This window comes from Talpa occidentalis, unplaced genomic scaffold, assembly GCF_014898055.3.
Source record: "Talpa occidentalis isolate TD23 unplaced genomic scaffold, MPIMG_talOcc4v2.1 talOcc4.14, whole genome shotgun sequence".
In the NCBI taxonomy this organism is placed as follows: Eukaryota; Metazoa; Chordata; class Mammalia; order Eulipotyphla; family Talpidae; genus Talpa; species Talpa occidentalis.
This window is the reverse complement of record NW_023601433.1, coordinates 47344048-47370172: the sequence shown is the minus strand read 5'-3', so window position 1 is coordinate 47370172 and position 26125 is coordinate 47344048. Positions and strand designations below refer to the sequence as shown.

The window sequence follows — 26125 nt, the reverse complement described above, 5'->3', positions numbered from 1 at the left end:
TATGTCCTTTTTACCCTATTGTTTATTCCTACTGGCACCTCTGATGTGGTCATAATTGTCTTCAAAAAACAAATTATGAGAGACAAGCATTCTAGCAGAAAGTAGAGGGAAAACAAGATCACTGGAGGCATATAAAAATCTAGAGCTATATTGACATCATCATCAGATGGCAAAATGGAAGGAATAGAGCCATCAGTTCTATCCTGATGTAAAGGCAGAGAAGTCTGTTGTTTTTTTAACCATATAAAAACAACATTCTCTTATTTATATGATATCTCCTCTTAATTATAACTGTAATAGCAAATACAGGGGAAAAATACCATGGAAGAGAAATTAGGCCATTAAAGTCAGAAGAGTCATGGGAAATAGTTAAAAGAAAAAATCCACAATGAATAAGAATACCTGGATTAGATTTTCTAATGTATCCAACATAACCTATTACACCCCTACGTGCAAATAATTGTGCTTACTTTCAGTCAAAGTTTAGTTTAGTTTTTGCTGTTCTTGGTTCAGATAGTTTTCCATCTAATCACTCTGCTAAAGTAAAATTATCAAATTTGGTGAATAGGTCATTATTCTTTTTATGAACTTTTTTTTTTTTTAGATTTATTTATTTACACAAGCACTAGAGTACAGGCCAGAGGCACGGGAGGATGAGAAAATTCACCAGAGACAGAGCAGGGAGCAGAAAAGGCACAAGGAGCAAGGAACAGAAGCAAATCAAGGCTTAATTTTTGGGGGAAAAAAAGGGCTTGGGTGACTTTGATGCAATGCCTTTTGCCTAAAAAAAGCTGGTTTATTCCAAAACTACAAAGAAAAAATATACTATTTTCTTAACAGACCTACAACTGCAATATTAAGGTCACAGTTCTATTTTTAGAATATAATTAAATGCACCACATTTTATAAACACCACATTGCTATTTTTGTCTTCCTAATTTTACAACAAAAACTGTTATTTAGAATATTTAGCTAAATGCACCTCCTTGTTGTAGTCAGGGGAACCCTAATTGTGTTCAATAATGAGCAACTGAGCAACTGTTTCATCAAGGCAAATCACCACATACCCAGCCCCAGCTCTAGGTGTGTAAGCACAATTAGTTTAAACAAATACATTAGAAATGATCAGGCTAGTCATGCAGTTCTAGGTAACAAATGGATATGGGCATCTCCTGGTGGGAAGTTTTATTTGCCTTCTCATAAAAAATAAGGCAGTCTTCCTCAGCCTCTGTGAAAGGATATTATGTTTGGAGTCCTGGCAAGAAAGGACAAGCTAAGCAGAGCCAAGAAGGCCTGCTGGAAGATTTCCCAAAAGGATTGAGCATCGGGATCATCAAGGAGGTGGCTGAGCTACAAAATGAACCTCCATTCCTCCCTCCTTCCATACTCTGTGGTACATGAATTATGAATATCTACTTATTATGCAACCTAAGTTTTCTGTTACTAGCAGGCTTTTTTCCCCCTAACAATAAATTAAGATACAGTGAGATTTTCTGTTTATCAACCATGATTCCAAGTCCTTGGCAGGTACTACATCACTTGATTCAGCAACCCTGCAAGACTGATACTGTGATTTTCCCCATTTGATAAATGAGTAAAACTGAAGTATGAAAAGTTGAGCAATGTGTCCAAATCTCATGTACGCTAAGGACCTAATAACCAGCCAATCTGACTTCAGGCCCATGCAAAATTACCTAAACCTTAAAAACTTCAAAGTGATAATGAAATTACATCAGTTGGTTTAAAATCTGTATTACTGGACCTCCCCAGTGGTGCAGTGGTTGAGCGCTGGGCTGCAAAGCTGCCCGCAGCCTCTGCAGCGCCAGTTCGATCCCCGGCCGCTGGGCGAGGGTCCCACATGGCGTGCAGACCTCTCCTGCCATGCCCGCTGCTCCCCTCAGCAGTGTACCTTGGTCCTTCTGCCACTTCTGCTCCCCGCTCTGGCTCTGGTGAATTCTCTCACCCTCCCGTGCTTCTGACTATACCCAGTGCTTGTATAAATAAATAAATAAATCTTTTTAAAAAAAATAATAAAATAAAATCTGTATTACTTCAAGTAAATTATGTTTTTCCTAATTAGAACTTGCATGGTCCTTTAATAATTAAATCCTTAATTATTTTCATCACTTAGTGTTTCTATGTTAACAGTTACTATATGACAAAATCAGCACACTTGCCATATCAACACAGGTACCAAATGGAAACTGTTCTTTCACTGTTGTTTATTTGTATATTTCATAAGCACAAAATTATTTCAGGAGGGTTTTGCTATAAATTACATAGTGAGATGAAGTAAGTAAAACGCTTGAAATTTCTTTCATTTTGACATGATTATTCTTCACTGAAAAAATAAATATTCTAGTATCTAGGGAATTATTATAATTTTAGAAATTATTTAGAACAGAAAAACACAGAACATTTTCTCACTGAGTACTCACCTTGATTTTCATTCATATGAACTTATATCTATATATCTGTATCTATTTATATCTCTATATATAGATATAAATATATACATTTATATATAAATATATGCATATCTTTCTTTTTTTTTTAATTGTTTTTTTTTTAATAGAGGCATGTCTTATTTATTTATTTATTTGTTTGTTTGTTTGTTTATACATGCACTGGGTACAGTCAGAAGCGCGGGAGGGTGAGAGAATTCACCAGAGCCAGAGCGGGGAGCACAGCAGGCAGAAGGACCTAAGTACACTGCTGAGGGGAGCACTGGGCGGCAGGAGAGGTCTGCGCGCCATGTGGGACCCTCCTCCGGTGGCTGGGGAGCAGCCGGGGATCGAACCGGCGCTGCAGAGGCTGCGGGCAGCTTCGCAACCCAGCGCTCAACCGCTGCGCCACCGGGAGGCCCTATGCATATCTTTCTATAGAGATATAAATATAGATATATAGATATAGAGAGATATAAATAGATATATATAAACATGGGACAAGGCAACCAAATAAGTGGGTATTTTTCAGGTCAACACTATTAAACTACAAAGGAAATATTGGGACTCTTACTGCAAATAGAAAACTGTAACAAACAATAAACAAGCCTTAAAAAAATAGTGAAAGAGAATTTATATTTTATACATCAAAACTTATTAGATAAATGTTTAGTGTTTATATAAGGGAAAAACTTCTCTAAAAGTGATATAACAGTTTTTCAAAGATTCTTTTCCAATATAGGAAGTTGTTATTTATTTTGAGTGGCAAATAATTCTGATTTCATGAATTATATGTGGCTACCTGCAGAGAGAACTAAGCAACTCTAAAAACTTATAAAGCTAAAGTAGGTCCTTGACATTTAAGAAAAGATAAGACACCTAACCTGACAAAACTAATCTAAATTCAGAAATAACACTATAGGATATATTTCTCATAAAGTTAATTCAGGTAAAACGGAAAATTTTAATTCGAGGTGCTACTTCAAATCCTTTAATGCATTGCCTATGAATAAAAAGAATATAAGGGTGGTCTTTAAAGAATTCATAAACTGCATTATCTACTGCCAAATATCTGTGCCTCATCAACACAACAAGCTGTAAAGTTGTGATATTTCAGAATCTAAAGCAAATATTCTTAAGTGCTTATGAGAAATCTTTGAACAGGAGCCACTAAAAAGTATTCTACATTTATGTTAGACAAACTCTGACATAGAACCTAGCACCTAACTGAAGTTCATTGGGATATTTACCTTTAATTATCATTGTGATGGAGGAAAACATCTTTCAGGGTATGCTCTAGGAAGCTATATCAATGACACATACAGAAGCATTCATAGGTTACCTGTTCTTGCTTCTCGAGCCACTTGTCCACCATTGGGTGACTGGCACTCAGAGATGAGCGAGCATTATCTCTCTGAAATTGGTTAGACCAGTTACTAGTATCACGAGGGAGACTTCTGTAGTTTTCATCTTTCTATTCAAAAAGAAACAAAAAGGTGTCTTGTAAAAAATCAGACCCTGCAAATTAGTGATGCACCTGGCTTTACAAAAGTAGCAGAAAAATCATTCTACATATTTAAAATACTTTTTTCATGCTGATACAAAATAGCTGATTGAAGGCATTTCATCATATTCTTAGGATAATGGACTCTAGTGACTGTAGCAGGAAAGGAAGCCACACACATGTATGTGTACAGCAGATAAAACAATATAATCTGCACTCCCTCCCCAATCAATCTCCCCAGGCTAGTACATGCACCAGAAGATAAAATGTATTTCTATCCAGTATCTCAATCATGACATTTCCTCCTTTTTTCTTTTTAATCTCATAATTAAATTTTCCGACATTTTCTATTATAATTCAAAAATGTATAAAACAAGGAAGACTAATGATTTACTTCTTACTTAGATTCTTGTACTTTTGTGAGTGACTTTGAGCAAAGGAACTTAGACTCTCTGGGCTGTTCTGTCACCTACTTCACAAGTTAACTGCAAGCATTTATTCAAATATCAAGTGAAGATATAAAAGTAGTCTACCCCAATACCTGGTACATAACACACATATAGCTCTAAACTCTGATATGGTTATGATAAGTGATGCCGTTACATAAAATCTAGTTAGTCATTTATTTAATACATTTTAGAGCAACCAAATGCTATGGATGTTGCTTCCAAATAACAAATTAAAACAGTTGCTTTGTCTTTTGGGGTACAAAACTTAATGTCAATTTTCTGAATTGAAGTGAGACACCTAAGTAAGACAAGGTAAAGAAACCAAGCACTTTAGTTCAATAACGAAGACTATTACCTCTTACAAGAACAAATTAAAATGTTACCTCACTTCCACCCACTTACTTTAGTACTGTCCTTTAAAAACAGTAATAAGTATTCTCCTTAATAACTGTGTTGAGGGTAGCTTAGCTATAAATATCATTTGGCTGACTGATTATTATACCTCATTACTTAAACCATATAAACAGTGAATCCAAACATAGAAACAAATTAGTGTAATAGAATAGCTTTGAATTGTACAGAATTTCACTACAGAGCAGGCAGGAGTTCACTTATGAGTTTCACCAGAAAATAAACCTTAAAAATGATTTCATAGCCTTGGACCTATGTCAGTATCATGACCTGTGGAAAAAAAATCAAATCTATAAATACTTACCAACATATACTGTTGCATAAGACTTGTTAAGTTTATTTGTTTTTAAATTGACTACATGAATAAACCTTAAAAACAATAGCAGCAAGTATGTTTTACTAGAAAAACTATACATTTCTGGTTAGGTCTACTGAAAGGTACAAGAAAGGTGTACTGAGGCATAGCCACAAACGCAAGAAAACTGCTCATCAAGTTACATAATGTTCCATGCCCAGGGACAAGATATTGACTTTGTTTACAGAAGCATAAATATGGAAAAATAAGCAGTGGACATAGACAACATCTGAAGAAAAGAATGACAAATGAACAAACTAAAACTCATTTCATCAAAAAATAATATATGTCCCTCCTTAAAACCTGACCATGTAACCTAGAACAAAGCAAAGGAAATGCTGCTTCACATTATAGTCCATAAACTAACTGAAGAAAGTCATAAAGAGTAGATAAATTGCTTATTAACAAAACCTTAAATGTTCAGAAACAGAGGTATTAGAAGTAAGAGAAACAAAAGTATGATTCTATGGGACCATTACCATTGTAAGAGAACTGACTTTTCTACCCATTTTCTATCATTAAAGTTGATTACTCTTTTAACTCTGAAAATGAAAAAATCAAACATAAAGTATTAAAAATCTATACTGCCTTTTCATCTGTATTTGAGAGAAATCGACAGCTCCAATTGAAGGGAAGCTTGTCTTTTTAGAAGAATGCCACGTAATGGAAGTAGAATCAAATTAGAAAAATCACCATTTTTCATTCTTCATGAAATACTTCATTCAAGCAAAGGTAATCAATGGACAATAAAACCTCTAGGTAAAATGTTGAATGTGAACTGGATGTTTACATAATGACAAAATAACAATTTCTAAGGGAAACAAATTCTAAAATGAAGAGATCAAATGCCACAAAATTCTCACTTTTCTTGGTGTCTAGAATCCAGTGTGTAGTGACACTCCCTTTGGAATTGCCATTATTATTTTCCTCCCTCTAACACACCTGTTTGGCTCTAGCTACAGACTGCTTACTAACTTCTCCCTGTACATACTGGGGGAAAAAAAAAGAAATCAGACAACTTCAAAACTGCTACCCTCACAATTTTTAGGTACAGGTCACCAACACTAAAATTTTTTCTTGAATCATGTACAGGATGTCCCAAAACTACCTCAAAATCAATACATCCTAAACGAAACTTGTCTCCTGTATCATCAATTCAAGCATCCATATGAAAAATATTTATAGCCCTGTTCATCACTATCCTTTGTCTGTAATCCTGAGAGTTGCTGGGTTGTGTTCATCTAACATTTTTTGTCAACATTTTACACATTTTCTATCACCCTTGTTCAGGATCAACTTGCCACTCATCTGAGACTATGACAGCATCAATCTAGTTGAACTCTGGTTCCAGTCTTAACCTCTCCAACAATGATCCAACGACTGCTTCCTAATAGAGGATTTTTCTAAAACATATTAGATCACACTGCACCGGGGGTAACACATCAGGTAGACCACAGACACTTGCTAACAATTGTGTCTGCTGCATCTCTTGCCTTTTCTTCACCTTCACTCATCTTCAATCTAGATTCTCATTATCTTTTCCACTGGAAAAATACTTACCTTTCTTGAAAGTCCTTTCTACATTAAGAACATTCTCTGATTCCCAACAGAACTAAAAACACCATGCTTTTTGATTCTATTATGTTCTAATTTTACTCCTAACTATAGTTAAACTTTTGTTGATTTTTATAATTACTATTACTACTATTACAGTGAAACTTAGATCACCATTCACCTTTAAATTCAAGCACTAAATTCAAGTAGCTATACCAAAATGATGACTTTACTTGAATACACATTCCTATTTTCACAAGGATTCAGAATCTGAGAATCTTAAAAGAACATTTATATAAGTTGTTTTAAAATTTGATAAGGGAAGTCTTTAAACAAGTACCAAGATAAATTCAGTAAAAGGTATTTTTACTTAAGTATAATTAATTCATTTTTAAATTGACACTGAAAGATATATAACATTGTTTCATGTCTATTTGTCACATCTATAGCATACAATGTCTGTGGAAAATGTGATTATCTCCAATTGCATCTAAAAGGTAGTACAACATTTCTCCACTTAAGGCAATTGTGACATGTAATTCATGTATCAAACCACCACAAGGTAATGATATTGAGGCATATAAGGGCTAAAGATCAAAAGAACTATTGCTTGGAATGCCACTCAAAACGTTCTACAATTTTATATTTATAGAATCAACTTTGAGTAGTGAATTGATAAGGAAAATAAAGTTGTCATTAATTCCTTATGACAAAGATGCTTTCCTATTTCAACACTGCTACAGTAAAATAATGAATTTGGATTATAATTTATTATTTCTGAAAACATCAGATGAGGACAGAATTTCTAAAAGAAATTTAATCACTACGCAACATACACATTATTTGGTTGGTAGCATTGAGCCGGTATTACTAGTTTTTAGCTATGTTTTCCCTCACAATCCTGTCTGAAGTTTGGATCAAATACTTAGAAAAACTGGTCTGTAAAAGTGATTTTGTATGTTGGATGTGAGTGCAGTAATAAATCAATGTACTCTGTACTTCACAACAAGTGTTTGGATATTCACTCTTTCCAAATGAAATGCAAGTAATACATTCTATTTCCAAAGTGAAAATATTTATTTCAGTGCAAATGATTTTTAAAATGCAGTAGTTTTTACTATGTCTATGCAAGACTATGTTTCATGTGCTTCAATTTTGGTCAACTATAAAAAGGTCAAGCATTTTAAATTTATTTACAAAATCTATGTTTCATAAAGATGGAAAAAAATCAAACCATTGATTTTTTTGGGCTACTAGTAGTTTTGCAACAAGGTAAGTTCTATTAATAATAAATTGGAGACGGGGCCTCCCTGGTGACACAAGGGGTTAAACACGTCATAGGTTAAGCACCTATGAAGCAATCCACAGCCTCTGCAGCATGAATTCGATCCCCCGCCAGCCAGGGAGCAACTCACATGGTGAAGCAGACCAGTTCTGTCTTGCCCGTTGCTCCCCTCAGCAGTGTGTTTTGATCAGTCTGCCTGTTCTGTTCCCCACTCTGTGTCTGGTGAATCCTCTCACCCCCTGCATCTCTGGCCTGTACCCCAGCTCTTTTATGCATAAATAAATATTTTTTAAAATAATAAATTGGTGAAGGTGATTTTACATCTATATCATTCTATGATCAAATTAATGACTCCACTCTTTGTTAGTAGAGATCAAAACAAAAGAAGAAATTTTTTTTTCTCTAGACTTATAAAAATCTATCAGTAATACATACATGCAAAATCCTAATAATGACTATAATTTGTTAAATTTACTGATTTATCTAAGGTTATATAAGAAAAATATAATAAGAAATTACTTTTTTTTTAAAATATAACTTTAATCTTCCAGTTCTTAAGCTGCCCAAACTGCCACTTAACTTTGGGCTGGGTGGAAAATTTTCCCTATGGAAGGGAAAAAAAAAAAAACAGATGTTCCTGTTATATTTGGACTTTTTCGTTATCATTTAAGTATACTGCCACACAATCACGTGACAAAAGCCAGCCAGTCTGAGAAAATCATTTTAATTTGTTGCTCCTTGGTAGAGGTACCCTGATTATAAAATAGATTTCTTTCAGAGTAGGGAAAGTAACTTATTCTCTCTTCCCTCACTCCTTCCCAAACCAATTACAATTCAGTGAAAACAAATCACACAGAATGCACCCAACGCCTTGGTTAGAAGATTATTTTTGGCATACTAAGCTGAACTCTTTAGGCTTTATCTCTCAAATACAGCTATTTAGCTGATGGTCAGATTTTCTGGTAAGCCTACATGCCAATATTGCAAAAATACAGGATTATTTCACGAACAGTATAAAATCACGTGTATTTTTAGGGTAGCATAGGAAGCAAAATTACATTTCCACTTTGTTACAATCTAAATGCCTTTAAAAAAAATCATTAGGGCGCCTCCCTGGTGGCACAATGGGTTGAGCACAGTGCTGGAAGCTATCTGCAGCCTCTGCAGCACCGGTTTGATTCCCAGCCAGCCAGGGAGAATCCCATATGGTAGTGCAGACCTTTCCTGTCTCACCAGCTGCTCCCCTCAGCAGTGCTTTCAGAGGTCTGACTGTTCTGCTTCCCTCTCTGTCTCTGGTGAATCCTCTCACCCTACCGTGACTCTGGTCTGTACCCCAGCTCTTGTATAAATAAAATAAATATTATATAAAAAAGATAAGAATTAATAAATAAATCATTAGGGATTGTGCCATATTTTCAAATAGTAAATGTTGCATATGATTCCACTTTTGCATCCTCCTTGTAATCAAACATTCTATGGCTCAAATATCCCCACATGGTTTTAAGATTTTTAAATTTACAATATTATTCAATTCTAAAATTGTGGTCAAAGATAATTCAATTTCTGCGTCATTCATTTTTACCAAGAAATGATACACAGGGAAAAAAAGAAAGCAAACTATTTAAAACACGTCTGACTTGAAATTATGAGACTGGATTGAAATTAGTAATTACATCTTGGGACTTTTTTAAATTATATGAAAATTAATAAAATCACCATTAATTGTATTATTAATTCGGTATAGCAGGCCTACTTCTGTCTCTACAGTCAGTGTTTACCTTTTTTGTCTCCTGATGGCTAAACCAGAGCACCTTGGAAGCGATATCAAGACTTAACATTAGTACAATATAACAATCATAAAATGGTCTGTAAATAGAATTATTGTCAATGTACTTTTCTGACCTTTAAATCATTCTCTAAATAATAAATATGAATGATGGGAGTCTGGGAGATAGTGGGTAGAGAATACAAATCAACTCCCAAATATACATACAAAAAAGATTCAACAACCAACTTATAAACAAAAACAGAAAATTTAGGATTCCTAATCAAAATGAACTCATAACATACCTACTAAAACATTTTTTAAAACAAGAAATTTAGGATTTTATTGCAAACACAACCGCTTATTAGCCTTTACCCTACATACATATTTGGAAGTATAAGGAATTAAAAAGCATTATTTGAAATCTATGGAGATCAAAATCCTATATGCAATGTCCAAATTACCTGATCTGAGGTCAAGTAATTCATTCCCACATAGGCTATAACTCATGAGCCCATATTATTTATAATTCCTGTATATAAATGAGCATAAGTAGTGGTACATATATGTATCTCACTTACCTTTAACTGTTACCTTCACAGTCTTAATCATTATTAATGAGAGGGGTGGAGACAAAGGAAAGACTGTGTTTATAAACTTATTCTTCTCTGATAAGAACCATAACGAGACAGAGAGGAAATTCAAACAACCAAATATTTTTGATAAAAAAACCCAATCAAGGTCATTAGTGACATGTAGAATACTATAATGTAGTAGAATTTGCACCAGGAGACAGTGGTTACATTGCCATGTAACTCTACAAATTTAAAATGAGAGGGCCTATGTCCAGCATAATTTGAGGTCAAATCACTTATTAAAATGCCTCTGTATTTCAAATTTCATAGTAATAAACATTTTATTCTAAAACTTTTAATTTTCATAGCAATATTTTATATTTAAATCTCAATTATATTTTAAAGCTGAGTTTGTTTTGAATAGGAATTAGTAACAAAAACTGAAAACAGCTTATCTAACCAAATTTCTTTTTATTAATGTACAAAGTAAAAATCTACTAGCATGGACATCAAAATTTATTTATATTTTTCCTTTGTAGCAGTAAAGGTGCATTGTTTTAAAAAATAATTCAGTCCTGAAAAATATTAATTATAACACACGCCTTTTCTAGTTTCTGTGACACATGCTCACTAGATTGTAAATCATAAAATTCCATTTATAGCAGTAAGAATTTCAAGAATGCTGAATGTGCCAAGAAAAACAATTCATGTTGGGACTCTAATATAAAAATACATTTTTTAAATTATGCCTAATTTTGTAAATAAATTTCCTGTCAAGTAGTAAATCCTTCAGATTTATATATTGACAAAACCAGAGCCTAACATTTTTGTTTTATCTCACAACCTACAATTGGCTAAAAGTTTGTTAATAGACTTTATAACAAGTTAAGAAAGGTAGCTCCCAGGATATGGGACCATATCAGAGTATGAAACATAAAGCAATCCAAAATGAAAAGAGTTAGTCAAATCTCTTATAGAGATGCAGGTCAACTTATAAATGACATGTGATATCTCAGAGGTTATGAGTAGAACACAGATTTCTCTGAAGCCACCAGATATTTTTGTGGATTCAACTAAGAAATCCAAAAAGAAAAACATCAGCAAAACTCAGACACTCAGGTTACTTCATTGAACCAGTTGTTCCTAAATCACTTCAACAATTCCAAAGGTCAATAAAAGCTTTAAATATATTAAAGCTGTAATGAAAAAGCTAAGAACATCCAACTTCACCTCTTATTATCTAAAGGAAACAACAGGACTTTAGAGAAGATATGACAAAACACTGTGGAGATTACCAGTTCTCATGATTATACACAACCACTTCAATGCCCAATTTCTGAGGACTCAGAGCCCCCCTTAACTGCAGTTTCACTTTCCATGATTCCAGTCACCACAATTAACTATAGTCCAAAAAATTACTTACGGTATTTTGAGAGAGAAAACAAAGTCACATAACTTTCATTACAGCACCTTATTACAACTGTTTTCTTTTATTACTACTTACCACTGTTAATCAATTATTGTGCCTAATTTATAAATTAATAAATTAAATTTTATCATAGGTCTGTGCGTGTTTATATAGGGGGAAAAAATACCCACAGTGGATCTTGGAAAATATTTCCCCAAAATAAGAGGTGGGGGGAGGTACTGTAATGAGATTTCCAACCTCTATATGATGATCTCATAGGAACCATAGTTTACTTGGGTAATGGCAATAATTTCTGATATTTAGTCATTGCTACACAATGACTCCCTCCCTTAGGAAGGATCTCTCATGGTTTGTGTATTAAAGGAGGGCTAAGGTATTACACAATTTTAAATCATAAATTATATGTACATGAGAAATGGCCGTTCATTGTTTAACACTATATAGCGTTAGGAATAAACATGAGTAAAATGTTTGTTTTAAACTTGTATTAAATTACAATGCTCTTTTGCCAGGAATAATTTGGATCATCTCCTTTTTCCTATGAAAACATGCATAAGGGAATAGGCAAAAGGTAGATGAAGAAGAAAGCTTGACTTTTCTCAAACTACAAAAATGTTTATCTCCATCTGGATTCTGAGAAACCAAGAAACAGAGCTAAAAGGGAAGCAGCAATAGCAGCAATTCCTGTGTTATTTCTGGCAGAGTAATTCATAAAAACTAACATGGCCACTGGCTTATATTAGAGTCAAAAGCAATGCTGGGAGTAGAAAAAACAGGACCACCATATTTGACCTTGAGCCTTCTATCAATGGCAAGTGTAGAAGAAAAAAAACAAAATACAAATATTTAGGTTCAGATTCCATTTTTAAGAACCTAGCTCATTTTCTAAAATTACAATAAAGATGAAGAACAACTTTGACTTATGCTGCTTGACTCCAAAAACAAATATAAATCTGATAGAATTGTAAAACATTTTTAAAAGTGCCACATATTTCTTGTCTTGAAGGCAAGAAATACCCATCCAAATATTATTTTATTTCAGAAACACTTAAGTCTAAATGTTTATACTCAAAACTAAAGTTGTAAATAACAATTACATTTTGCATTAGAAGCAAATACACACAATACCAAGAGAGGCGGGAACAGATGTAAGGGATGAGGGAGAGAAAGTTAAATGCTTAGAATAGTTGTCTGATTCCAAAATATGTATTATCTTCCTTATTAACTAAATGTGCAAACTAAATCTTTCATATTTATCAAATGGTTTTCACCTTAATTAAACCATTCATTACATACATATATTTAAAAAAGGCTAAAATTAGAAAATCAAATATTTGTGCCATATATAGCTTTCGAAGGGGGAAAAAAATCGAGCCAGTAGAATGGAGCCACATGGTGAGGGCGTGTGGTCACCTCTAGTCCCCATCTTACAACACAGAAGTGGGGAGGGTTGGCAAATACATGGGTGCTGTGAAGCCCAATCATCCCAGACACAGACCCTGGATGACCCTCCTATACATGGCTCCTCTGTCCCTTTAGACTTCAGCTACCAGTCCTTCTTAACTTAGGCAGTTATATTGCAGGCACCGCGAGCCCAGGGATTCCTGGCCCCATTTGCAGAAACACATGTACTTTGAATAGGATATTAATTTTCAAGGAAACTACTTTTTTGTCCCCAAGTTATTACTGAGGATTATAATTTTAAACTGTATGATTCTGCGGAATGATGAATTCCTTGCCCTCCCCACTGCAAAACCTTAACAATCTGAATAAAGAGGAAATAAAACAGTTGTTTGCCAGGATGTATGAACAAAAATTAAAGACAAAGTTGTAGAAACCACTCTTGAGAATGCAACATGTTTCAAAGAGGCAAATATTTTTCAAATTCATTTTTTTTAAAGATTTATTTATTCATGCATGCAAGAACCGGATACAGGCCAGATGCATGGAAGGGTGAGAGGATTCACTACAGACAGAGCCTGGAACAGAACAGGCGGACTGAAATGCACTGCTGAGGGGAGCAGCGGGCGAGACAGGAGAGGTCTGCCACCCCATGTGGGATTCTCACTGGCCGACCAGGAAGGAACCCTCACTGTAGAGGGTAGAGGCTTAGAACAGTTGTCTGTAGAGGCTGTGTACAGCTTCACAGCGCTGTGCTCAACCGCCTGTGCCACCAGGGGAGGCCCTCAAATTCATTCTTTTCATGAGAAAGGATGCCAATCATAAATCTATCTTTAAAAATTCAATTGAAAAACAATATGATTTATTCCAAAGGAGAAACAAACATTTTAGTGGAAGACCAGTTGTATCTTTACTCACAGAGACCTGTGACTGAATCCTGGCTCCCCACATTCCAACTTCTGGTTTATTAACTCCTACCTTTGATTCTCAGCATAAAATGTGGATGATATACAACCTACTTTGTAAGGCTAGGTGTTTAAAAACTATTAGTTTTGGAGAAAAATGAGATTTATAGAAGTTACAAATACACACTTTCTATATATTTGTTGAAATTAAGAAATTAATATTGATAAAACTAACCTACAGAATTATTTGCAATTTACAGTGTTTTGCACTAATGTTTTTGTCTCATGCCAGGAATAAAACAGTATTTAGTCATCAAACTTCAATAGTCTCCTCTGAAATGCCTCTTATAACTAAGACATTCTTGAAAAATTGTGGAATATCCCTAGATTTTGGTTTGTCTGAAGATTTCTGTTGATTAAACTGGAGTCATGAATAAGTTTTGAGGGAAATCCTACTGAGATGAAGTACAAACCCCATTACACTACACTAGGGGGTCAAGGTTAAGGTGAATCTTGCACTTCTCCACTCTAAAGTTAATATTTTTTCACATGGCATCCTTTATTATTTGGAAATGAATTACTAAGTAAAGCCAATTACTAAGAGGAGAGGAATTAAGCTCTATCTTCTGGAAAGAAAATAATTATATATAGCAATCAAAAAAAATTTTTTTAAGATTGATTTATTTATTTATACAAGCACTGGGTACAGTCAGAAGAGCGGGAGGGTGAGAGAATTCACCGAGCTAGAGAGGGGAGCACAGCAGGCAGAAGGACCGAAGTACACTGCTGAGGGGAGCAGCGGGCAGCAGGAGAGGTCTGCGCACCATGTGGAACCCTCCTCCGGTGGCCGGGGAGCACTGGGGATCGAACCGGCGCTGCAGAGGCTGGGGGCAGCTTCGCAACCCAGCGCTCAACTGCTGCGCCACTGGGGAGGCCCGCAATCAAAATTTTTGTAAGTAAAATCTGGCCTTCATCCCATTTATTTTAACTAAAAACTGACATCACATCATATTAGTGCCACAGTGATTAAATATTCGTATACTGCAAAATGTCATCATTTTAAACCTAGTTAATGTGTTACCATACGTAGCTATACATTTTTTTTTCCCTTCTGATGAGAACTTTTAAGATGGCTCTCCTAGCGACTTTCAGATAGGCAATATAATATAATTAACTATAGTCACCATGTTGTAATTATATTCCAGGAGTTATTTAATAACTGCAAGTTTATATATTTTGATCTCCTTCAGCTATTTTATCTACTCTACAACCCTGAATTCTGGCAACCACAGTCCTGTTCTTTTATCCATGAGTGTAGGTATTTGGTTGGTTGGTTGGTTTGTGAGAGTTCACATATAAGTGAGATCTTAAAGTAACTGTCTTTCTCTGATTTATTTTCATTTCGCATAATGCATTCAAGGTCCGCGCACATCTCACTATTTTCTATATCCAAATGGTATTTCAATATGAATACGTTTGTATATACATATGTTTACACCACAGTCTCTTTACTCATTCACTGATGAATTCTTAAGTTGTTTCCATAACATACATTAATAACAAATAATATATATAATATACAAGAAATCTGTCCCTTTCCCCTATTTATTTTATTCAATCATTTATTAATATCAGTCTAGTCTCATGGGCATTTATTTGATTTTTGGAACATAACCCAAATATACCATTAACTATTCTGCTATAATTAAGCTGTTTTGTGTGATGCACATAAAATATCAAGAAGAGGACCAAAAATGTAATTTTTCAGTAACAGTAACAATAATATTACTCACAAAAACTAGAAAAAAAATAGAAAATTTCCACATAAAAAGGAAAGTAATGGATATATGCTTAATGTAATCTGAGGATTTGCATTAATATTACTGAAGCTAGCACATTGTACTTAAAACAAAGTTATTAACTTTTAAAAAAAGACCAGTATTAATAATAAATGTTAATTGTTCATATGTTTTTAATTTTTTAACAAAAAGTTATAAAGTAATAATGTTATTATGAAAAAACTTCAATTTTAAATATGGGATATATATCCCATATTTATTTAGTGTGCGTGTGTGTGTGTGTGTATGTGTATAAAGTCTATAAATTTGTAAGGAAGAGGGAGCCATACTTGTTGAGAACACAAAATTTGAAAATGGAAATTCTAGGTTCATATCATAATGTTACCGTTTAACAACTGGTTTAATATGTGAATTATTTCAAATCTGCCCTCATCAATAAAATTTAGAATAGTAACATTTACATTTCAAAGGCTGATAAATGATATAAAACATCTAGCACGACAAGTGCAGTACCTGGCAGGGAGCAAGTACTCAAAATAACATAGCAATCATTACATGAAAATTTAACTGCAAAAACAGCTAGCATTTAGAGATGGGAGAAATGGCAACCATTTCTACCATACTATGTAAAAAACCTGAGTAAGGGCCTCCCTGGTGGCGCAGCAGCTGAGCGCTGGGTTGCGAAGCTGCCCACAGCCTCTGCACCGCCGGTTCGATCCCCCACTGCTCCCCGGCCACCGGAGGAGGGTCCCACGTGGCGTGCAGACCTCTCCTGCCGCCCGCTGCTCCCCCCAGCAGTGTACTTCGGTCCTTCTGCCTGCTGTGCTCCCCGCTCTGGCTCTGGTGAATTCTCTCACCCTCCCGCGCTTCTGACTGTACCCACCGCTTGTATAAATAAATAAATAAATAAATAAATAAATAAATAAATAAATAAATAAATAAATAAATAAATCTTTAAAAAAGAAAAAAACCTGAGTAAAAGACACTTTTCCAAAGGCATCCCAGACTAACAGCATCTAGAAAAATACATCCAAATTGAAACTAAGATTGCTGGAGCCACAAAATGCAGTCATGTTGCAAGCCCAAGCATTCCATCTCCTACTTTGATATTTAATATTAGCACATCAAGTGACTAGACCTGAAATTATACCACAAAGCAGGTAGATTTATAATCTAAGGAATCAAAAATTGAAACCCACTTGCAAACAAGAAGTGAGGTGAAATATATTTAAGTGTATAAACATATGTGAAATTTTGTCAATGTGATTCAATCAATACCATTTCTCATCCTCTTCTTCAATGTAACATATCCTTTTCCTTTTTCCCATATGTAACACTGTAAATCTCTATAAGGATTCCGATATTACTTTGGATTTGTGTTCCTGAAATGACTGGTGACCACTAAAAATAATACATCCAGGCTCAAAATCTTTCTCAACAAAACCATGGGATGTTATAAGCTTGAAAAAAAATGTATTTAAAGGATATGGAAGCATGTTATATTCATTAATGTAGACAAAAATAAATGATACTAAGTTATTAACAACACAGATTTGGTGAGCTTGGCACTTGAAGTTAGTCTATGGTAGGAAGAATATAATCACTTCTGAAAGCACAAAAATGCACCGCATTCAAGTTAAGATCTTTTAATATGCAAAATACAAACATGAAATTTATAGTCTTAGAAGCCTTTAAGAGGAAACACAAATATTGCAGAGTAGTCTAAGATCTAGGTCTCAGCTGGATCTCCTTTGAAGCTAATGCCCCAGAAAATTAAACACAGCTATAGGTCTCTCATAGAGAAAACATGGTTTTGAAGAAATATCTTAGCTCATCCTTTGATGTTTTAGATGACTACTGTAATTATCCTAGAAATTTGGTTGCCTCATAAAGAACCAAAATATATACAACTTTTTAAAATAGATAACTGTACTACCTTAAAAGCAAAACAGAATTTTCCACTTTATCAATTTAACTGTCCTTATATATTACAAAGAGTAAATGAGAGCAGAGACAAAGAAACAAAGGGTTGTAGAATGAATGAGGAAACAAAGAAATAGGTAAATATTGAATATCACAAATGAATGATTGAATGAGCAAGCAAGCAATTTTAGAGGATCATAGAATAGATTCCAAAAGTTTTCTCAGTGTAAATAAAACAAAGAATAGGCATATTCTGAAGGTTTCTTGCATCTGAAAAGGAACTCTTGTCTTTATACATGGGAACTGCAATACTGACCCCACATATTCAAATACATCTTTTTTTTTTAACTTTTTTTTAAGATTTATTTATTTATTTTATACAAGAACTGGGGTACAGGCCAGATGCTCAGGAGGGTGAGAGGAATCACCAGAGACAGAGCAGGGAAAAGAACAGGCAGACAGACGAAATATACTGCTGAGGGGAGCAGCGGCGAGACAGGAGAGGTCTGCCGTGCCATGTGGGACCCTCGACCAACGGCCGGGATCGAACCGGCACCGCAGAGGCTGTGGACAGCTTCACAGCACAGCACTCAACTGCCTGTGCCACCAGGGGAGGCCCTCAAATACATCTTTTTTTTTTTTTTTAATAGAGGCATGTTTTATTTATTTATTTATTTATTTGTTGGTTGGTTGGTTTGTTTTGTTTATACATGCACTGGGTACAGTCAGAAGTGCGGGAGGGTGAGAGAATTCACCAGAGCCAGATTGGGGAACAGAACAGGCAGACTGACGAAGTACACTGCTGAGGGGAGCAGCGGGCGGCAGGAGAGGTCTGTGGGCCATGCGGGACCCTCCTCCGGTGGCCGGGGAGCAGCCGGGGATGGAACCGGCGCCGCAGAGGCCGCGGGCAGCTTCGCAACCCAGCGCTCAACCGCTGTGCCACCAGGGAGGTCCTCAAATACATCTTGAATGAAGTTTGGGGAGGCGGGAGTAGGGGAGATGGACAAAAGAATTATAGAAAGAAACATTGTTTTCAAAAGAAAAAGTACTTCTTGTTCTAGTTCTGTCTTGATAGAATACAAATTAACAATGGGATGTTATAAGACATTTTTTAAAAAAACTCAAAATGTTATTTTAATTGATATTTATTTTAAAATAAATTTGAGCATATGAGTATGAAAAGTGAAATGTCACAAAACCAACTATGTAACTGTTTCAGATAATACTATATTATGATAGAAAAAATGGCCCATAATGAAGACATCTCAAAATAACCAATATACTCCTATTGCCCTTTTCTCATAACAGGCAAGCAACTTTACCTTTTCACTTTAATCAGAGTTTAAAATACACACACACACACACACACACACACAATGTCCAGGAATCAAAACAGGAGTTTTACAAACACATACAAAAATTTCTTGAAATGTTAAAGGAATCTGTTGCTTTTAGTGTGTGTGTGTTAAGCCTTTTTAACAGCTCGTATGTAGTTCTGGTGCTCAAATAGAATTACTAAGCTACACAGTGAAATAGTAAAATCTGTAACTCAGGAGATATGCCAGTTACTTCTTTCTTTTCTTCACACTCCCTCTCATCCCCGAGCTCATCCCAAGGAGTTCACACAATGCTTTATACATCCTAAGTACTGTACATATTATTACACATGAATTAATGAGAAATAATTATGGCTTTAAATTGTGCACTTATTTAGATAAACAAATCTACTTCAATAATCTATTATTCTAAGAAAATAATCTGAGATTTCAACATAAACTAATAAATAAGAATATGCTCTGAAGGTACTTCTGAAGGTTACTTATAAGAACAAAAGAAAAACAGCTAAGAATAAATATCAAGCAACAGGAAAAGCAGAAAAAATTAGTAAACACCAACTACAACAAAACCAGAACACAACAGAATAATAAGCATGCAATCAATTTTTATAAGAGACACAGTAAAACACAAATTAGGGGACAATGCAGGTAATTACAATTATTGGATAATTCCTCATTGATAACAGGACAGCCACCATCTATCTATAGAGCTATTGCTCCAAGAAGTTGCAAAGTTAATACACCAAAATGTCAATACTATTCATTTTTCAGATTCCAAATTACTTGCCTCATGGGTTATATTTCATAAAATATACATTATACTTCATTGCTTTATAAATACAATGAGCAAGTGTTATTATGATCAGAAAAAATGGTTTAGAAATCTTAAAATATACTGCAAGAAATGTTTATAAAAGTAACTTTCTAAAATTAGAAGCTCTCGCAACTCTTCTAATAGAATGGAAAGAGAAATGGCAAAGATAATAATTAATAAGCATCTCTTCAAAATGCTTGTATGAAATAGGGGTGTTGGAAAGACATCAAATGTGCCACACAATAAATCAAGCAGAACTAGTAAACCCAGGGGGTCTGAAACACTGCAAAGTCTCTCTTTAAGTAAGGGAGGTAGGGGGAATGATGCCAACACAGTAAGTTCTCTTATCATTTTCTTCTAATTTCCCTTATCAGGTGAGAATCTTTCTTGGCTACTAATCAAGTTAAGGCTTTTATGTTAAATCTACCTATGTTAATGGAGGGCAGGAGTAATATACTTAGGAAAGTAACCTCATTATTTAGGGGGAAGGTTCAATGGCTTAAAACAGCCGCACAATGAAAGAGTACATAGACCTTACCGTTGAAACTTCATAGTTGATTGATTATGAAAAGTGCCTCATTATATTATTCTTGAAGAAATAAGTTAAAACTGTCTACACAATGGCTGGCGTGTAGGGAGAACACGAAGGTGGAGAAATGATTTAAGTACTCATGCTGATTGAAACACTCCCAAGTTGAAGTATTAAGCTCATGTAAAATCACAAATGAAAACACAGCTTCTCTACTCCCAAGATAATTTACATACAAAGCGTAACCAAGATGTTCCTTAAAGAGTTCAAAAAAAGGGGCCTCCCTGGTGGTGCAGGCGGTTGAAAACCGCACTGTGAAGCTGTCCGCAGCCTCTGCAGCACCGGCTCGATCCAGGCCAGCTGGTGAGAATCCCTCATGGTGCAGTAGACCTCTCCAGTCTCTCCCACTGCTCCCCTCAGCAGTGTGTTTCATCAGTCTGCCTGTTCTGTACCCTGCTCTGTCTCTGGTGAATCCTCTCACCCTCCCGTGCATCTGGCCTGTACCCCAGCACTTGTATAAATAAAAAATAAATCTTAAAAAAAAAGAATTAAAAAAGGCAGTCATAAATGGTGGGAAACAGGAGTGAATAAATATTAAAAAAAAAACAAAACTGAAAAAACGCAAGACTTTCTTACCTTATACATGTCACCTCAAAATAAAAGTGTGTGTAAAAAATCAGAATCCTGCAGAATCCTTTTTCTCCACAACACTACCCTGAATTAGTAGGATCAAATTCTGTCTACAGTGCCCTCTACCTCCATAGTAAAATGAGATATTAACAGTAATTTAACTGGCAAGATTCAACCTCTTATCTGCAGTTTTGAACCAAAGGATAGATTTTGACATCATAATGTTCTAACATACCGAATAAAACTTTCCAGGTTAGACAAGAGAAATTTTTAATTGACTGGCAAGATTATTTTGAAACTCTTTATTTTGCTAATTCAACTTGGAAGAATAAAAGCAATTTAAATACATAAATAACCTATAGAAAACTGTCAATTTATTTTAATCAATAGAGATCAATAAATCATGAAGCTATGACCCTTAATAAATTTGTTTTCATGTCTTTGTAGAAAACATACACCACTACAACAGAGTGATAAAAATACATAACATCTTGAAATTGTCCAACTCTCATGAACTCCACATAAATAGAAAATTCAGTACTGATCAGCAAATGTTCATTCCTTCAGGCATTTTTTCTGAACACTGAAAACATGGAAAGTATTTTTATAACATAAGATGAGATAGTATTGAATCAGATTTATATATAGCCTGTAAGTCTTGCAGCACTGACATTTATAATGTGAAAAACATAGTATAAATGTACAAAAATAGGGGGATAGTAAATAAATTTGAGTATACTCTATAGTGGAATAGTTTGCATTAGTTAAAAAATATTTTCTAATAAAAATTCACGAGTGAATTTTGGGAGGGAAAATACATAGTATGACAAATAGAAACAAAAACAGTAGAAATGATCAGGAATGCAAATTGGTAGATGCAGTATGATTACAATTCTGTGTGGATGTGTGTAGTGTGGCCACATTAATATCATAATAATGGTTGTTGCTGTTTTAAAATTTACTCTTAATTTCACTTTGTTCTACTCCATTAGTTTCCAAAAAAAAATTATGATAGATACAGGTATATGCTATTTAAAACAAAAAGTCGTGTTTATTTTAAAAATTCTAAAGAGATAAATTCAAGTGGTTCCTTGCTAATAAGTTCCCAAAATGAACAGCTAACAATTAACTGGAGGAACATATCTTCAAGAGAGCCCAGAAAATTAGAATGAGAATGAAACCCCCTCACAAATCAAAGACCAGCACAAACTACACCAGAAGGGACATGGAGGATTTTCACCCTTCACTGGTCAGAAGGTGGATACAGAGAAATGGCTTGAGGCTTCAGGTCTGGGTGGACAACAAAGGTATTAGGGATGCCAGCCAGCCATGGCTCCTGGAGAGGAGTGAGCAAAAATGGAATGGAAGGATACACCTTTCATCGCAAGTAAAACCCAAATGGAAGAGCTGGGGTGCCCCACATAGGCCAAAACCCTGTATGAAAGATAACAGAGAAGAAATTCTAGAATTCACTCCCCCTTCTTCACCACTTGGGGTAGTTACTGACCTTAAGAACTGCACAGTCTCAGAGTCTCAGATCTGGGCTCCCAGAGAGATTATGTAAGCAGTGCCCCAAACAGGAATCAGTGCTCACCTCTCCACAAGAAATTTGCAATAACAGGTGAATGCTTCTGCACCCTCCCCCACCTGGCTGACAGAGCAAATTCAAGTACAAGTAGCTAAAGAAACCAGGAAAGACCAAAAATATAAAATAAAATAAAAACACAATAGCACCTGCTAGAAAATAGTCTACCCTCTAAGTTCCTGATTCAGATATTTAAAAAATAAAATCAGAGCCATTTAAAAAAGCAAAATGAAGTGAGACCAAAAAAAAAAAAAAAAGTCAACTTAACACCTGAAGGGAATATGACATCAGGACAAGAGAACAATGCTCCAGACTCCAAACAAAAAGACATAGAAGACTGTATCTCCCTGTTAGAGTTCAGAATTATTATAATAAAGAAAGTCAGAGAGAGAAGAAAAGTCAGAAAGGCAAATCAAAGTGGTGAAAAACCTAATCAAAGAGACACAACAAGACTCATAAAAACAAATTAATGAGCTCAGAAATAAAACTAATGAAGAGAAGACAGAAATTTCAGCTTTAAATAACAGAAATTCAGGATGCGAATAATACAATAAATATGATATGAAACACTAAGAGAAAGCTATGGAAACAGAATAAAGTAAATGGAGGGAAAAATCAGTAAGCTTAAAGATAGTAGCATAAAAATGATTTAGGTGTAAGAGAGAAAATAATATGAAAAAAAGAAAGAGGCACTACAAGAACTACTCAATGCCATTAGGGCAGGCCAAATAAGAGTAATGGGTATCCCAGAAGGAAAAAGAGAGAACCAGGGGAACAGAGAGCTTATTAAAAGAAATAATAAAGGAAAACTTCACAACATAGGGAAGGAATTAAATATACAAGTCCATGAAGCTAACAAGATACCAAGATATCTAAATGCAGTGAGACCTACATCAAAATACATAGTATCAAAACTATCAAGAGTTCAAGACAAAGAAAGAATTTTGAGGATGTCTAAATAACAAAAGCAGTAAACTCATAAAGGTACTCCCACCAGATTTTCAGAGTTCTCAGAAGAAACTCTACAAAACAGAAAAGAATAGAATGACATTCAAAATACTCACATAAACTTTCAGCTGCAAATACCATATCTTGCAAGACTCTCTATTAGCTATGACAGAGAAATAAATGGCTATTCAGACAAAAAACTGAATGAAACTGCCAAATCTAGACCTTACCTATAAGAACTGGTGAAAGAAGCCCTCCTATCTAAATGGAAAAAATTGCAGGTCCATAAAAATTTGAACAAGGAAGTAAACAGACAGAACAAAAAAACTAAAGACAAAATGACAATAGCAAGCCTCATCTGTCAATATTAATAGTAATGGACTAAGCAGGGCCTGCCCGGTGGCACAAGGGTTAATATGCAACCTATGAAGCTGTCCACAGCCACTGCAGCACGAGTTCGATCTCTGGCCAGGGAGCTACCCACATGGAGCAGCAGACCTCTCCTGACTCGCCTGCTGCTCCCCTCAGCAGCATATTTTGGTCAACCCACTGGTTGTGTTCCCCACTCTGTCTCTTGTGAATCCTCTCAACCCCCACACCTCTGGCCCGCACCTGAGTTCTTTTATGCATAAATAAATAAATTTTTTTTTAAAGAAATGGACTAAGCAAGCCAATGAAAAGGCACAGAGTGGTTAGATGGATTAAAAAGAATAACGAATAATGCAACTATATGATACTCACTAGAGTCTCACTTAAGCTAGAAAGACAACCACAGACTTAAACCACAGAGATTGAAACTGGTACTCCAAGTCCACAGAAAATTATAAAAAGCAAGAAGTGCCTGTTAATTGTACATCAGATAAAACAAATTCAAAAGCAAGATATAAACATGAACATTATAAAATGAAAAAGAGATCAATGCAACAGGAATAACAAATATCACTATTTATGCACCCAACACATCAGCACCTAAATATAAAAAGCAAATATTTATAGACCTAGAGGAAGACAACAACAACAAGATATTAAGAGATTTAACACCTCATTTACAATGATGAATAGAACATCTGGAAAGAAAATCATCAAGGAAATGATGGTCTTAAATGACAAATTATACAAGATGGACTTAATAAATATTTATACAACATTCCACCTCAAAACACTAGAAAACACATTCTTTTCAAGTGCTCATAGAACATTTCAAGGATAGGTCCTATGTTGGGACACAAAACAAATCTCAATAAATTGACAAAGACTGAAATAATACCAAGTATCTACTCAGGTCATAATGATATGAATTGAGAGACCTACTAAAAGAAAATAGAGGGAGGAAACACAAATTAATGGAAAATAAACAATATGTTACTGAAAAAATATTGGGTGAATGAAGAAATCAAAACAGAAATCAGAAAATACCTGAAGATGACTGAAAATGAGTTATGAGAACATATAAAATGCAGCAAAAGCAGTACTAAGAAAAGTTTATAGCAATATAGGTATACCTAGAGAAACAAGATTAAAATATAAAAAAATCTAAGCACATCCTTAAAAGAAGTAGAAAAAATAAAACCAAAAGTTAGATAGAATGAAATAATAAAATTAGACCAGAAATTATCAAAATTGGGATTCAAAAAAATCAATAAAACGAAACTCATAAAACTAAAATAAATAAATTAGGTGGAGGATCTGAATAGGTACTTCTCCAAAGACAAAACCATGGCCAACAGGCACATGAAAAGATACTAATCATTTCTTATTAACTGGGAGATTTAATCATAAACATAATGAGATATCACCTCTCACTTCTGAGAATAGCTTTTAAAATTATCAATTGGATTGACAGAATAAATGACCATCGAGTCCACTTTCTTTCTTAAAGCCCATACCGCTATAATTTCATTAACAGACCTCCCAAGCCAATAGAATGTTGGTAATACATGTGTGAAATGTCCCTGCAGGTGATACAAAAAGCTAATAGGGGAGTTTCCCGTGATTAGAAACAGAGGAATGACGTAGTGATAAAGTGGGAGAGGGACTTTATGTGGATACAGTCCATGTCAAAATTACATGAATATATGAAATCATGAAAATATTATCTATTCAAAATATGGATATATAAGTGAATATATGACATAGGTACTGTGATTTTTATGCCAAAAGTCAAGGGAAACTTTGATGTGAAAGTTGGTAGGTGCATAGAAGCAAAGGGTAACAGAGATGCCCTATTAGTAAAGAATTCAGTCAACAGATGACATTCACCACTGATATAAGAAGACTCAATATAGAAGTAGTTACCTTCCTGTCACAGGTCTTAGGACTTCCAACAGTGTTCTGCTTGAGGAAGCCTGCTGTTGTTGACCAGCGTGTAGGGTTTTTCCGTGAAGGCTCTTCAGAGGAAAAATTATTATCACTGACAGAAGTTGAGAGGCCAATTAAAGCTGGGTCACTGCTTCGTCTGACATGAAGAGGCATATCTACAAATG

The 26125-nt window shown here is 34.8% G+C and overlaps 1 protein-coding gene across 21 annotated transcripts in view; it reads right to left on the bottom strand.

Annotated features, from left to right (window-relative positions):
• PARD3 (par-3 family cell polarity regulator) overlaps positions 1–26125 on the bottom strand; it is a 592143-nt gene that overhangs the window by 311626 nt on the left and 254392 nt on the right. For 16 of the 21 annotated variants that reach the window (XM_054695006.1, XM_054695015.1, XM_054695008.1 and 13 more), the window contains exons 4-5: positions 25938–26116; positions 3787–3918 (exon numbers count right to left, since the gene is read on the bottom strand). In XM_054695006.1, the coding sequence (XP_054550981.1) occupies positions 3787–3918; positions 25938–26116 (311 nt within the window). The remainder of the gene's footprint in view (positions 1–3786; positions 3919–25937; positions 26117–26125) is intronic. The other 5 variants (XM_054695018.1, XM_054695021.1, XM_054695020.1 and 2 more) reach the window with 1 other exon arrangement.